Genomic DNA, 15,494 nt, shown 5'->3' with positions numbered 1-15,494 from the left:
TGATTTTCACCCATACGTACTTATGGCATTGTGTGCTGAAAATCGCCTGATTTCCCAATATACAAGCCTTTGTTACGTCATAAACCCTCAGCTGCGCGGCGCGCCTCACCCCAGCAGAAACTAGAGCACGCAGGCAAACCTCAAATACGCGCAGCCTGAACTCCCAAGTTCATTGACCCTACCTGCTAAAATATAAAAAATCCTTCATAAATTCCCCCAAAATTCTCGGATCACTACCAAAAGTTAATCGTTTGATACTTGTGTCATTCTCAACCTTTCCTGCAAGTTTCATCCCAATCCATTAACTACTTTTTGAGTTATTTTGCACACGGACAAACTAACTAACTAACGAACGAACGAACAAACAAACCAGCGGTAACGAAAACATAACCTCCTCCCTTGGTGGAGGTAATGATACTAAAACTATGTAGCTTTACCAAAACGATATAGATATACATGTACGATGAATTTATACGTCTGAACAATGACCAGTGAAGCAATGTTTAATGAAATGATGTATAATGAAACAATGGTCAGAGCATTGTTCTGAACTAAAACTCTATAACGAATCAGCATTCTATCATGTCCGTGTGCATTAAATTTGAATGCATGGCGACATAGAATGGTAAAACTGGTTGGGGGGGGGGTAGGCTTAATGTGAGCATGCACGAACGGTGACCCTATACCTCTCAGTAGCAGCAGCGTCATAACCATAACCAATGCGCAGAGGGAAACTGCGCATCTATATGATGTTTTCCAGAAAAGTCAGATTAGTGTCTGAACCGTCTGTCGGCAGTATGATTATTTGTACATTGTTCCTTTATCAAGGTTTGGTATAGACTGGTTTGCTGCTGAACAGGAGGTATATTTCCTTATTGACGCATTTCCTGTGTTACAAAATTCTTTAATGTTGACATGATGTAGCAGTCCCAAGAGAAGAAAATATTTTTAATTGTCCAAGAAAAGTCCCAAGATATTTTGGCTGTTATAAAGGAGAAAACAAACATACTCTTTGAACTGTTTTCGTACCCTGCAATGTCATCTTGTAAGTGAAGTGAGCCATTGTGTGTGGGCACACAGTACAATTGTACATGCATGTGTTTGAGTGTGTGATCATGCTAAATGTGTGTGTGCATGTGTGTGTGTGTGTCTGTATGCTTGTGTTTAATGTTTCTTCACATTATATTGTCGTCTTCTTCTGGTAGTCCTGTGACCTTCAAGCTCTGTATTGTTGTACATGTATGTTTCATATAGACTTAAATGGTGTTGAGTTGAGCAGGGTTGGTTGAAAAGCAATGGTATGAAAGTGCATTATGATGTATTACTAATACTAGATAATGTTTTCATGCCTAACAATTTCTGTTGATGTTCTCATAGGGAAGTATGATATCCTGAACCATGACCATGCTGTATCATAACAAGCAGAGGAATCACACATGCCTACAGTAATTATACTGTATATCATGATGAGCACCAAGTGAAAAATAAGGATGATGTCATGTGTCAAGTGTTATATTCTAAAGTAGAAAAAAAAAAAAGAAAACTAAAAAGATCCCCCATTTTCTTGTATATGTAAAAGATCACTTGAACCCTGGAAAAAATAGCAAGTATTTATATGAAACTAATGATGAATTTATATACAAACTTTAAACTGTGTGAAGTGTGATTGCTTCTCCATGCAGAAAAATATTCTTTTGTGAAGGCCCTTTTGATATATTGGTTTCAAAACAAAGTTTGTACACAATAGCACAATATCATGAAACTAGAGATGAAGCTACTTTTAACTTTGCATGTGACTTGGGATCCCTTTCTAGGTATTTTTTGGCCTCCTTTCCCCTTTCATGTTTATTGCACATTACGGGCAATTTCTGCACACATGAACAGTTCAACATGTATGCATAGAACAATGGTGGTGGTGGTGGGTTCTGGGTGTAAAGGCAGTGTCCAGCTTGCTTTCCCTCATGTTCTAAAAATAGAACTTGTGTCATGGCATTTGCATTCAGGCTGTCTGGCTTGAGTCAGTAATATACAAATATCAACTGCTTCAGAGGGGGATGGTAAAACTATTTGCACGGAGGTGATTTCTCAACAGTGCTATGCCCCGAGACGAAGTCGAGGGACATGGTACTGTTGAGAAATCACTGAGGGCAAATTAATAGTTTTACCATGACCTGAAAGAAAGCAGGCGATATTTGTTTTGTATCCCTCTCAAGCATTTTACTAGAATGATGACAAAGTTCCCTTTTAGAAACATGTAGGCTTAACGTTATTTCTAGGCCGTGGATAGATATCGATTGCAGATCGAGTCACGATTGTGTGCAGATCATGGATTCCCAAACACACTATATCATGCTAGATAGTAAGTCTTTGCACCGCATTCAGCTGCTCGTAGATTTCTAGTAAACCTACCCCTTTTCGTGCTCTGTATAATCATATTGCAAGAAACTTTATATGATGGATATAATAGAAAATATATTACTAAAAATACTTGGTGTTGAGGAAGCAATTGCATTATATCCTCTGAAAATAATACATGCTGTTGGTGGAGACTGTATGAAGACTTCTATTTGTGAGTGGTAGCATTTTTTCTCAGCAGTTCTCTTTCATCTAAAAAAATGGTAGTGTGGCTATTAAAAAGAATCTTATAGGAATTTGTTTAAATCCTTCCGTAATGCAGATCATGCTGTACAATGTTGTACAGAGTTTTATGTCCAAAGTCCATGTATACAACCTCCACCACTAGTGGAAATTTGTGGGGCAGTTACCTGTACAAGGAACTGTGTCTATTACGTTCAGCTGTTGACTATTACTTCAATATTGTCATTTCAGTGATGTGAATCATAAGGTCATTTCCTTGTTCCTGTGACTTTACAGGTAAAGCCAGAGTGCTAATTCATCTTACACATGAAGAGAATGGAAATTTGATAACTCATCCACAACATAGCCACAAAGATTTTAGTTCATGGACTTTGGCCTTCATGCATATTCTTTCTTTGTTCATGTATTCATGTTTTGATTACTTGTATATGTGTATTTATTCATTGGATTGCAGATTTTCTTTATCTATTTTTGTTTTTGTTTTTTTTACATGTATATTGTAGATGCAACAGCTGAACAGCTCAGCTCTAGAGCTTTGTAGCTTTTATTCACATGCCCCCTGAGAAAGTATCTTACTCATGAATATTACTGTTTCAAAGTGCATTGCCCACACTTCTTAATTTCTTGAGTGCATTGTTTTATTGCATCGAGGTGTGAGTCATTACTAGCTCTGTTGTGTTTTTTATTACACCATGTTCCCGGCGGCCACGGCAGTCCCGTTTGCCCAAAACGTGATGCACCATGAGTAGATGGGACATTCTCCTGTTATCCCCTCTTCGTATTTTAGTCTTGTTTGTTCAGTCCCTGCTGTTCTCATGGTATATGGTCAGACTAGACTATCAATATTTTCATCACGGCCCGCGACATACTGCCTCCAAGTTTTGTTATGGCCTATTACGTACTGTCATATTTGATTGCGTTCATTCCATGTTACCGTGGCATACAAGGTTTCTCTTTAGCTCCTGGACTGCTGTGGCAAATCTTTTGACAGTTTAAAAATCCTGTCTCACCACGTTATCTCACATCCATCCCACTTTGTCCATGATGGCCTGAAATGTGACTGCCGTGGCTACCAGGGAACATGGTGTAAGCACAGCATGTGAGTCAGTAGAGGGTATGAGAGCTCAAGCAGAGATGGACGAGGAGCTAGATGTTGCTCCCTGATCTTTTTAGATTTGATACCTTCAAGAAGTAACCCTCCTTTATCGGCCTTCTAATATCCGCTGGTCATAGTTCATTGAAAATTCTAGTTGGTCTCAGAATTGCTTGGGGTACTGCTCAGACTACAATTGCTGCCTATTCAAACTATTACTTCTCCCTTCTTTTATTATTTACACCCCCTCCCCTCCCCCCCCCCAAAAAAAAAAAAAAAAAAAAAAAAAAGGTTGAAGGGGGATATGTTGGAATCAGCACATGATCAGGCAAGTGTTCAGTCTGTGACAAATATTTGCGGATCCAACTACCAGTATCTCCAGTGTTCACATGATTAAAACAATATTTGGCACACCTTATGTTGATCTCAATATGAAGTTGTGCATGACACTTTTTTCAGCAGTAATGGAACGTGCATTGCCATGGTAGCGAAATATAATGACCCTCAAATTACATAAAAGGCATGAGAATTGCTGCACCGTATTCTTCTGAAATGTGGTACACATACAGTTTGTAAAGACTGTGATATGTTGGGTAGGACAAATTTTTAAGGGTAGCATGAATGCTTTGCCATGTTAGCAGTGCATTATGGCACCTAAATGTTTCTTTTTAGACCTCTTGTAACACCATTTTTAAAAACCTGCAAGGGAGATTCTGTGATTTACTTTTGTTTTTGGTAAACATCACAAAACATAACATTCTTTATGAGTGTGCATTATGTAAACACATAGCAAAGCTATAAAACCGAAGTAGAGATTGACATTTCTCAGGTATTCATGCAATGTTTTCAACATTTTTACCAGTCCAGACTTGCCTTTTCAGATATTAATGATGTGTGTAGAGTCTACTTTAATAGAAAAAACAAGGTATGAGTACACAGATTATAATCTTCTGTTTAAGTAGGCATCATTATTGTACTGTGAGATGACTGTGAGTGATATGGAACATTATTTTTGTGGGCACTGTCAGGTATGTGCTATTAAATTGCAATGTGTATTTTACAAATAATATTTTTGGATAATTGTCAAACGTAGGGGGTATTTACAGAATTGCAATGGTCATTTCACTCTTTTTGCCAAGTTTTCTTTGTTCCTTTAAATTTCTACCAGTCCTGTGTTTTTATACAGGGATGTAGTTTCTAAAATCGGTGTAACATACTTGCCAACTAGTAAGATTTTTTACGTTAAAAATAGCAAAATCAGATTTTCTGTCAGAGAAATCAGATTTTAAAAAAATGTTTAGATATATATCTTTCATGTGTATTTTCTGAAGATTTAACCAAAAGTAAGATTTTTAACTTCAGTTTGCATATAAAATAAGATTTTTGCAATCCACGAGTAAGATATTTCATCTTGAAATGTTGGCAGGTATGGTGCAATTCTCCTCTGATTATTTCCTTGTAGAATCAAGCTCAGTATGGTGAGCATTATTCTCTACATCTACATGAAAGAATCAAGTTTGCATACGCTGTATACCTACATGTGATTCTGACCAATAAAAACCAGAGAAAAATTGTGAATTTTCAAATTCAGTGATGTTCTAACTGTTCATCTGGTTTTGAATGAAATTTTCACTCTGTGATGGGTGATTTAATGCTACTGTTACGTAAATCATATCAAAGTCAACATGGAATGGACTAAAGGTTTTTTGTTCATAACCAGCATTTATAGATTTTTTGTAGGAGTTTATAAGCTCAAGTGAGAAAGCAATGCATGGGAAATGTTGTCTGCACAGTCACCAATCCACTAGGATAGTTGTGATGATTGAGGGAGAAAGTACCTCGTGCATTATTTTGGTCAAATGAACACAATCAGCTTGGCAGGCATCGTTCAATGCCAGAGCTTGGTATGCTAAGGGTTAAAAGGGAAAACAATATGGGATGGATAGGACGGTTGCATATTACAAGACCAGACGTGTTTCTCTTTACCAAGTGCAGGGTTTTCTATGGTGAAAAGCTTGTTGACTTTTAAATCATCAGGCCAGGAAGGCGGAAGGCAAAGGAAGAAAGATAAAATAAGATAAGATTTAAAGTTACTTGTAATTGATCCAATGCAGCTGCACGGTGTGGTACTGTAAAAGTGGAATTTTGTTGCAAGTAATTTTGATGAAGATGAATTTTTTGCATGTTCTTGATTTTAAAGGAAAATCAAGAAAAAGATTACTATTGAATATATAACAAGCACAAAATTTGTGTGCTTTTATTTTTCATGCTGTTTCATGTTGCACAAAAATGCATGAAAATTTCCACTTTTGCAGTAAGTGATAGTGCATTAATTTTCTATTGCAGTGGCAGGACATAAAGGTATTTTGCTTAAGCAAATTGCTGGATATGATATTTTGATAACTAAGGCAAATCGCATTGTTTGTAATGTGATCATATCATACCATTTGAACTCACCTATTGTACGTGTATCAGATGAATATTTAGGACTTCTGTCAAATTGAAAACAGAAAAGGCAAGAAAACTCAGCATGTTGCTGCCAGCAGCCTACACAATATAAAGCTCATTCATTAGTTTGCCCTGAAAATGGCGTATGCTGCTTATATAAACCAATTTCCACAGTGTAAATTGCAAGGAATTTGTGGGGGAGGGCTTGCAAGAAAAAAGAGCTCATTCCTGCACTCAGCATATCACAAGAAAAACATACCATAGAAATCTTCACAAATCATTGAGGAAAACATACAGATTCAACTGAACTCTTTGCTTCAACATTCCTCTTCTTCAACCCAAAGCTATTCAAGGGCAATCATTTTTTTTTTCCTCTCTCACTATAGCATTTTGGAATCTTCATGTTGCCTTAAAGGTAGGGGATACCTTTTACAGACCTCCCAAAATGCAGCAAAACATTAAATATGAATCTCAGGGGACTTGTTTAGGCCACTGCTGAGAAATTTGGAAGTCAACAGTTATCTACAATTTGAATAATGCACAAAACTCAACTGCTCATTAGTTCTGTGTGTCAGCCACACTTAAGCCTTTTTGTTGCAGTCTTCTGTATTTTTTTTAATCTATAAACACAAATCTAAAAGTAAAAGAGCTGATGTAATAACATATAGAGTGTGTGGCAAGAATGTATATAGAAATGTTTGTAAGTTTTGATGAACTTTCTTCACAAAATAACCATGATGGACACTCATGCAGTGCATGGGTCTGCAAAGGTAGCCTAGTAATGTACTGGAATTTACGGTGAGCCCCGAAAAAAATTCAATTCAAAATCTAACGGTCAATAAAAATGTACTAAATGTTACCTTCCACTTTCAATACTTTATGGGAGTTTCTAAAATGATACTGTCTTCAACATACCACTGTATCTATATAACTCTTCATTTAAGGCATGCAAATGGGATCCCCTACCTTAAGCATAGGAAGTATTTGTTGTGGATACGTTTTGAAGGTTATAAGAATGTAGGAGTTTGACCTTGGGTGGTACAGTTGTACTTCATGGCACATTTTCAAGTTTAATAGTGCGATGATACTGATTGTGCTCAATTAATGACCTTAGAATCATTGTTATTGTTTGGATTGGTGACAGACCTGGCATACTTATTTCAGAGTGCATACACAAACTTTTGTGCATGTTTAACAACTTGACATGGTACATAGTATGCCTTAACCTGTCAAGGATGAGTTCCGAGTATACTCGGGCAGGTGTCTATGGGAAATACGTTTTGTAACAAAATCATTCTGTCCTCAATGGGATAATCTTTGCTAGAATACCACTGCATAATGCTATTTGAGAAATTACTGTGCTATAAAGTTTGTGTGGTGCTTCAATGCCAAAGGCAGACTAAAATATTGTGTTTGAATGACACACAAAAAAATGAATATTAAATAAATGAATAAACCCTACTCTAGTTCTTGGATTAAGATGATGAAATCTTATTATCATACTTTTTAGCTTGATTTTTGTTTTACGCTGCATATTTTTACCATTTATAAGAGCTAACATGATAATGATGAATACATTCTGTCTGTTTTAAATGTTACGCTCTGCAGTATACATTGTTGCATTGATCATCGATCATTTTTTTACATGTACAATCGCTAACAAAGCAACATATTTCATGATGTATAAATAAATTAGAATCACAGTCAAGCCCATATGGCTGACAGAACTTGAAATCATTGTATGATTGCAGGTGTATTTTGTATTTATGAGTTTCATAGAACAGATTCTTTAGAAAGTGTTTTTTTTTTTCTCCTTAAATTGGCAGTTTGGGATCATCAAAGCTACTTGCTCTCAAATCGGCTAATTGTAAAATCCCTTTCTCACATCGTGCAGATTGAAGGAAGTAATTAATAGCCATTCTATCTGATTTGTTTGTCATACAGCCAACTCTCATTAGAACAGTGAAATTAATTGTAGCAAAACAAACTAGAGAAGCACTCTGAGAGCGCAGATCTCTGCCAAGCATACAGCTCATTTCCTCCACTGATCTTGTTCTTCCATAGAGATATCAGTGATTTCCACCCACACGTACTTATAGCATACTAGTAGTGTGCTGAAAATTGCCCGATTTCCCAATATAGAAGCCTTTGTTATGTCATAGACCCTCTGATGCACGGCGCGTCTCGCCCTAGCAGAAACTAGAGCACGCACTTTAGTGCGCGCATGCAAACCTCAAATACGCGCAGCCTGAACTCCCAGGTTCATTGACCCTACCTGCCAAAATATAAAAAATCCTTCATAAATTCCCCCAAAATTCTTGGATCACTACCAAAATTCAATCATCTGTTACTTGTATCATTCTAAACCTTTCCTGCAAGTTTTGTCCAAATCCGTTAAGTTCTTTTTGAGTTATTTTGCACACAGTCAAACTAACTAACTAACTAACAAACAAACAAACAAACCCACGGTAACGAAAACATAACCTCCTCCCTTGGCGGAGGTAATAAGGTATTATAAATAAAAGATGTAGATTATGATTTTGGGACCTGAATTATACTTTATTAAGGAGGCTTAACGTGCATACTTTAGTTTCTGCTAGGGCGATGTGCACCACGCAGCTGGCAGTTGATGACGCAACAAAAGGCTTATAATATCGGGAAATGGGCCGATTTTCAGCATGCATGACATATGGGTGGAAATTAATCACTGATCTCTATGGAAGAACAAGATCAGTGGTGAAAATGAGCTACTTGGCGGAGGTCTGTGCTCTCAGAGTGCTTCTCTAGTTGTACAGTGACATTTTGTTATATGATGTTTGTTATAATAGAGTGCACTGTACATGATATGTTATGAAACTCATAGAGATGCAAATTTAATGATTAAAAGAGGAGGATTTCTGCAGCGGATCTGCTCCAGGGCTTCATGTGGTCAAAGCAAATGAGCACTGTAAAACCAGAAATGTTCACATTCATTTTGATTTAGCAAATTTCATGAGAGCCAAGATTTGCAAAATTAAAATCCAATGTTCTTGTTTACACTATAAACTATGCATTAAATGCCACTGGCAATTTGCAAAAATTTTCATGCTGAAAAAAAGAAAAAGAAAAAAAGAATTGGCTCCAATTCGCGAAAATTTTGTGCCGCAAAAATATCTTGCTTTTAATACAGTAGTATGATACTATTTTGATCTTTTTGGTCACTGTACTGCAATATACTTTCAAGAGCCTGAAAGGAAACTTCCTGGTGTGGGTGGTTGTGTGGCTATCAAGATGCAGATTCATGAGTATTGCCCATAAGAGGAAAAGGGTGAAAAAAAGGAAAATAACTGAAATTTGCATATTCATTTGCAATAAAAAAAAAAAAAATATCATCTTGAGGTTAATATCATGTGACTGAGTGCAAAGATCATTATGAGAGTAACTCGCCAGAATCATCAAGAGACTTTCAAACATTGACTAGATTGAGCGGTCAGGAGATAAGGCAAACAGGGCGCTATTTTTAGTTCAGTATCAGGAAGAGGAGTTTCAGACATTTTAGGATATATGAGACTTTGTTGTGCAGCTTGTATCAACAGAAAGAATAAAAGGATTTGAAAAAAACAAACAAACATAAAGGGTGTCAAATGGGGATTTTTATTTTTCTACTACAGACAGGTATGCCATTGATATGAACATCACTATAAAGTGAAGTATAAAAATAAAGTGCTAATTGTTAGAACTAAAGTTTAATACCAAATGCTGTATCTTAATTCTATTAAAAGTAACTTTATATCAATATCATGCTAGGTATGTTTTAATGCATTTGCTAAGCTATGACATCTTGTGATTAATGTTCTTCAATGATAAAAAGGACTAGCCATGTTTGCAACTCCCCTCTTCATTTCTACATTTTAATATGTAAATGACATTTGTGACCCGCGACAACGGTTTCAGGCAAAAGTCGCAAGAGCAAATTCCCTCCTAGGCGGGGCACAAAGATCTTTACCATTATTTTTGTCAATTTGGGTTTTTTGCAGAAATCGAATCTTTGATATGTTTTCTACACCTACACTAAATTTCATAGCATAAGACTACGTTTTACCTATCGAAAATGGAATTTTAAGCACCCTATGTTGGATTGCACTCGTCAGTTTCGAGCTCCTTTCGAACGCCGCGCCAATATCCCCAGCGTTGCTACGGCGCAGGGTCTCGCATGCGATTAACTAGTACGTTGCACACATTTACATAATTCGGCTTTCGGAGACACCAGTTGCAGCGTTTTGGGAATGCTTTGTCCGCGCGTGCATGATTACATGCATCATTGTTCTTGCTATAGTGGTTTATACGCTCGCTTTGTAGTGCGTGCTCTTCGTTTGGCTTTCTATCCAAACTATTCTACCGCAATGTTAGACAACGGAAGTGAAACAAAAATCATTTAGCATGACATAATCGTGTGAAAAGAAAACTAAATATTCTCAAGTTTGTCTACTTGTACATGTAGTAAAAATTATGACAGCAGACTGACTCAAGGGAAGGATGATGAGAGGAAAGGAGAGGTCACATGTAACCAGTTATATTCAAATACTACACATCAAGATCGCACCAATCTAACGAGTCGTACGTGTTTGTTTGTTTGTTTGTTTTGATATAATCAACACCACCGAACAAGGCAACATATGCATGGCTTGTAAAAGCAAATCAAACAGGAAGCGTGACCCTTGCCAGCACTGGCATTTTTCTGCCTTCAAAAGGGTCGCCAATGATAAAGTCAAATCAACAATGAAAACGCGATTTGTTAATGTGTGGATTCGCCACCCGCTCCTGTTACATGCACATGGTAATGGTGTGTGGATGCCATTGCGTAATGCGTGCACCATACACATATACACCATACGTGCAATTATCGTATTCGCCATCTTGAAAGATGTACTGGTAAAACAAACTCAAGCGAACCGCATTGTTTTTCGGCTCCATACGCTGAGCTCCTAGGAAGGGTGCCCGGGAAATTTGACTCTCTCAGTGAGCCAATCAGAAGGCGATGTGGTTGCTAGAGGCGGAGCTTCACATCGATTGGCACCATCGTACGGATGGGTGATTCTCACCTCGCGTCGCCGCTCGGACATTGTCTTTGAGTAAGAGGTGAATCTTCAAAGCCCGTTTTCTCGCAATTTTGTCAGGCTAACAACTTAAAAAGTGTATTTTATTTCACTTTCCATGCCCACTTATGGTGCCGAAGAATACAAGTGTTCTATATCAATGCAAAGCTTAGGAAATGGGCAATGTGATTCAGTGAAAAAATGAATTTTCAAAATGCCCGACTTTTGCCTGAAACCGTTGTCGCGGGTCACATTTGTGTATAAAAAAGAAAAAAAAGAAGATATGCTACAGATATGTATGTTTCTGAAGCTACAAACACTCTTTACTGATAAATCTGTGAATCACGTGACTTCTTGTGATGACTCTGCCAAAATGTCCTTTCTTTATCTTCTAAGAGGTAGCGGAGTCTACTTCATGAAGTAAATATGAACATGGAAACATGATATGAGTGTTGCCCAGATTTCAACATCTTAGCCATTACTTTCAGCCACTAATTCGTCCGGCCCTACTCATCACTTGCAAAATCCTTCCTACAGTTGCAAAGGCACCCACAATGAGGGCCATTACTCTGCCATACAATGATTATGAGTGCATGTTTATACACTGTATGAATACCAACAATTGATTAGCTGCTACCCACTGTGTTTGGATACTATAAAACGAATGTTCGCATGCAGTTTAATTTCGCGAGCGGCAACATTCGCAAAATTGAAATGCACATGAAAGTTCTTGCCTGCACAGTATGCATCAGATGCCAGTGGCAAGTCGCGAAAATTCAGCTCCAATTCGTGAAATTTTCATGCTGCCATTTTATTGTGTTTTACAGTAGTTGAATGTTGCAAAGCACTCAAAGCAGCCAGTTCATTGTTTTCTTTGTTTCCTACACAAACACACCAATACCACAAAACAGGAGAAAATCGATCATAGACCCCAAACAACATGAACATCAACAACAATAGAAAGCTTATCCTGCCCATTCCAAAGTACAGAATGGATATCAGCTATAATCCAGTTTTAGAATGCATATCTTGTCTGAACAGGATTTGTTTGAATGACTACATTGTGTGACTCTGCTCTTTGTTTTCTACTATCTAGGGGATTTCCCTTTAACTGTAATGGTCCTGTCCTTTGCACAGCACTATATTGATTCACTTGTAAGCTGCTGCTACTCAAGCTGACTGTAAGGTTGGATTTATATTCATTTTCTATGCCACATGGAGTCTGCAGCATACTTCCTCAAATTTATACTATTCAGTGTGAAAAAAAAAAAAGATTAATTTGCATGGTGCACATTAGGTGACTACCTGACTGTCTAGCTCAAATACTAATCTCTACACAATCAGGCATGGAAAACTGTTATGATTAATGTAGAGAGCACATGACTAATTACAAAACTTATCTTGGCATTGAGTAGGATACAGATGGCTGTGAATCAACAGACTGGAGAAAATTCAGTTTGAAACAAAAATACTGATATGTAATATGTTATTTAGGTTGTACAAACGTATAGGTTATAGCAGGTTAAATGTTTTAGTATATTTTCGGAATTTCTTGTATCATCTAAACATGGATAAAATCTTTACACCCCTTTAAACAGCTAGCAGACCCATTAAAGCCTGCCGCACACTCTAAGACTCACAACTATATGACTGACAGACTTTGGATCTGAAATAAACAAGCATGTTTATTCTGAGGCTATTGTGATTTATTTCGGATCCAAACTCTGTCAGTTGTATTGTCGTGAGTTGTATAGTGTGTGGCAGGCTTTAATGTCTGCATGTCAGTAAAACATGATCATGTGACACTTTGTTATTCATACCAACATGTATTCACAACAGCTTTAGAACATGCCTTAAGTTTGATATCAGGCTCAGAATTTTGCTGTACAGTACCAGTAGCCATTGATCAGGATACTCTAATTTGTATTCTCCACAGGTGAATGATATAAACCAAATAGTGCATGAAATACATTGTACTGTAGTTTCAACAAGCAGTACATGCAGCATTTAATTAGAAATGGTGTGGTTCACACCCACCCGACTCTCTTTCTGTCTCTCTCTGGCTGTTTATTCCAGTCCTTTTTTTTTTTTTTCAAGTAGACAATAGTGGTGCAAATTAATAGGTGTTGTGTCTTGCAGTAATTGTTTTAGTGCTGAATAGCTCCAATGAACCAATATGAATAGCATCAGAGTGTTTTTTTGATCGATGACTTCCTCTTACATTTGAATAGGATTTCTCTTACTTCAAATGAGTCACAAACAGTAGTGTGAATTGTACGTATAGCCTGAGGGTAATTGTTGAAACTGAGAATGTGTCTGCAAGCAGTGAGGTAAATGTTATGCTGGAATTTGATAAAGTTATGGAATGAAGATTTGATACCCCTCTGTCTATTGTTTTTCAGTTTTTGTTGTGTTGTTGTTGTTGTTTTTTTTTTGTGCCTTGATCTGTTTGCATAGAATGACTAGTCACTTGCAATGTCTACAATGTACTTGTAACATTAAAAAAAAATCGTGATTAAGTACTGCAAATTAAAAGTGCGAAGTGTCACTTAACTCATGTACAGCAACAAAAATCTTTCTTGTAATATCTGGCTTGTTTCTTATAATATTCAATAAGCAGGATATGTACATATGCATTCTAATATTTAATTTCATGGTTGACTTCCCTCTTCATTCAGTGAAAATCCACTTGTTATGTGGGCGTAATCAATTCTAGGAAGGATGAAATGAGGAATTGAATGTACTTCATTTTTGTAATTCTCCCCACAAATTTACACAAAAGAATGCTAAAGCATTTCAGATCCTTGATTTGGAAGTGGATACATATTTCATTTGCTTGGAATGTTGTTTTGCTTTCCATTGCACTAATCTTGCATTTGTTTGTTCTGATTAATATCTCAATTCCTCACCATATTATGCTAAATTGGACTAAAATAAAAACAAAAATACCAGGCCAACAAAATGGTAGATGTTTTATGAAAGCTTGAAATATTATGGATTGTTCAGGTTTCACATGTCTTTACAGACACAGTGAAGCGTTATTGGTTGCAACCATATGCCAAGTGGCTTTTGAATAAGTGATGATGTGACCAACACACAACTCTGCAGTTGGTTTATGTAAAATTACACCACACAATTCATGCTGTTTGTCATTGACATAGCAACTACATAATCCTTTTTAATCCTGAAAATCATTGATTAGTCATTGTTATACAACAAAGTATGTATGTGAAATACTTGTTTTTCTCTTTGATTTTATGGCAAACAGAAATTTAGTGACAACAATATGCAGGGTAATGTGAAATTGGTCCAGCCACTAAGTTGTTACACAATTGGATCATTATTTTGTTACTTTTTGAAAACATGAACATTGTTGACATGTTTCCCACACTGTGTATTAGCATACATTTTCCCCATTACACTTTCTTTGACTTATTTCTGTGGCTTTTTATTTGTGTGTCTTTCAGCTTGAACCTGTGACGAGTCTTCTTGTGGAGGAAAGGCTGTATGAGCTGTGAAGCTGGAAAGGGAGATGAAGAAAAGCAGCTGAGTAGACTGATAGTTTCCAGCCATGGTGACAAATTAAAGGGGATGGCTTGTAACTGATCAGTGAGAATCAGTGGGAATGCTGGGGGATGATTGTGCCAATTCTTGTGGGATGCATTTAAGAGTATATTATATATCTATTGTTGTGTGAAAATTATTTGCTTTAGAATGGTCTCATATTCACTTGTAAGTAATGTGCAGTTTAACGTTTATTGGTTAGCATGCCTGTACAGTGACGGGGCATTAAACTGCACATTACTTGAATATGAGACTGTTCTGTAGCAAATAATTTTCACACAACAATAGATATATAATGTACTCTTAAATGAATCCCACAAGAATTGGAACAATCATCCCCCTGCATTCCCACTGATTCCCACTGATCAGTTACTAGCCATCCCCTTTAAAGTGACATAGTACTGTGGCTGACAAAAGAAAAATCAAGAAAAGGAGAATAAGCATCTCATTTCGTCACAGTGATGGACTTTAATACAGCTTGATAGTTCATTATTACTGCCTCACACATTCAGCAATTGTAAATGTGCAACAGGCACATCTTGCATTTTTGTAATTTGATGGCAGTGACCTTTGGTTCTGTTTGATATCATTATTGCTTTGGCTCTATTCCAAGTAAGCCCACCATTATTCTTCTATATTGGTCTTTTATCTGCATCTGTAGGTTTCAATTCTTGTTCATGCAGGGACTCAAATACAAAAGTACTAGGGACATTCAT

General features: G+C 36.9%; 1 protein-coding gene across 1 annotated transcript in view; it reads left to right on the top strand.

The window, feature by feature from the left end:
• Positions 1 to 14,810, top strand: part of LOC140245312 (plexin-B1-like) — a 64,112-nt gene extending 49,302 nt beyond the window's left edge. The window contains exon 25 of the mRNA XM_072324898.1: positions 14,682 to 14,810. Within this exon, the coding sequence (XP_072180999.1) occupies positions 14,682 to 14,732 (51 nt within the window). The 3' untranslated portion in view covers positions 14,733 to 14,810. The remainder of the gene's footprint in view (positions 1 to 14,681) is intronic.
• The last annotated feature ends 684 nt before the right edge of the window (positions 14,811 to 15,494 follow it).

The sequence above is a fragment of the Diadema setosum genome, chromosome 2 (assembly GCF_964275005.1).
Source record: "Diadema setosum chromosome 2, eeDiaSeto1, whole genome shotgun sequence".
NCBI lineage: Eukaryota > Metazoa > Echinodermata > Echinoidea > Diadematoida > Diadematidae > Diadema > Diadema setosum.
The sequence above is the reverse complement of the archived record's forward strand: the minus strand, read 5'-3'. Positions and strand labels throughout refer to the sequence as shown.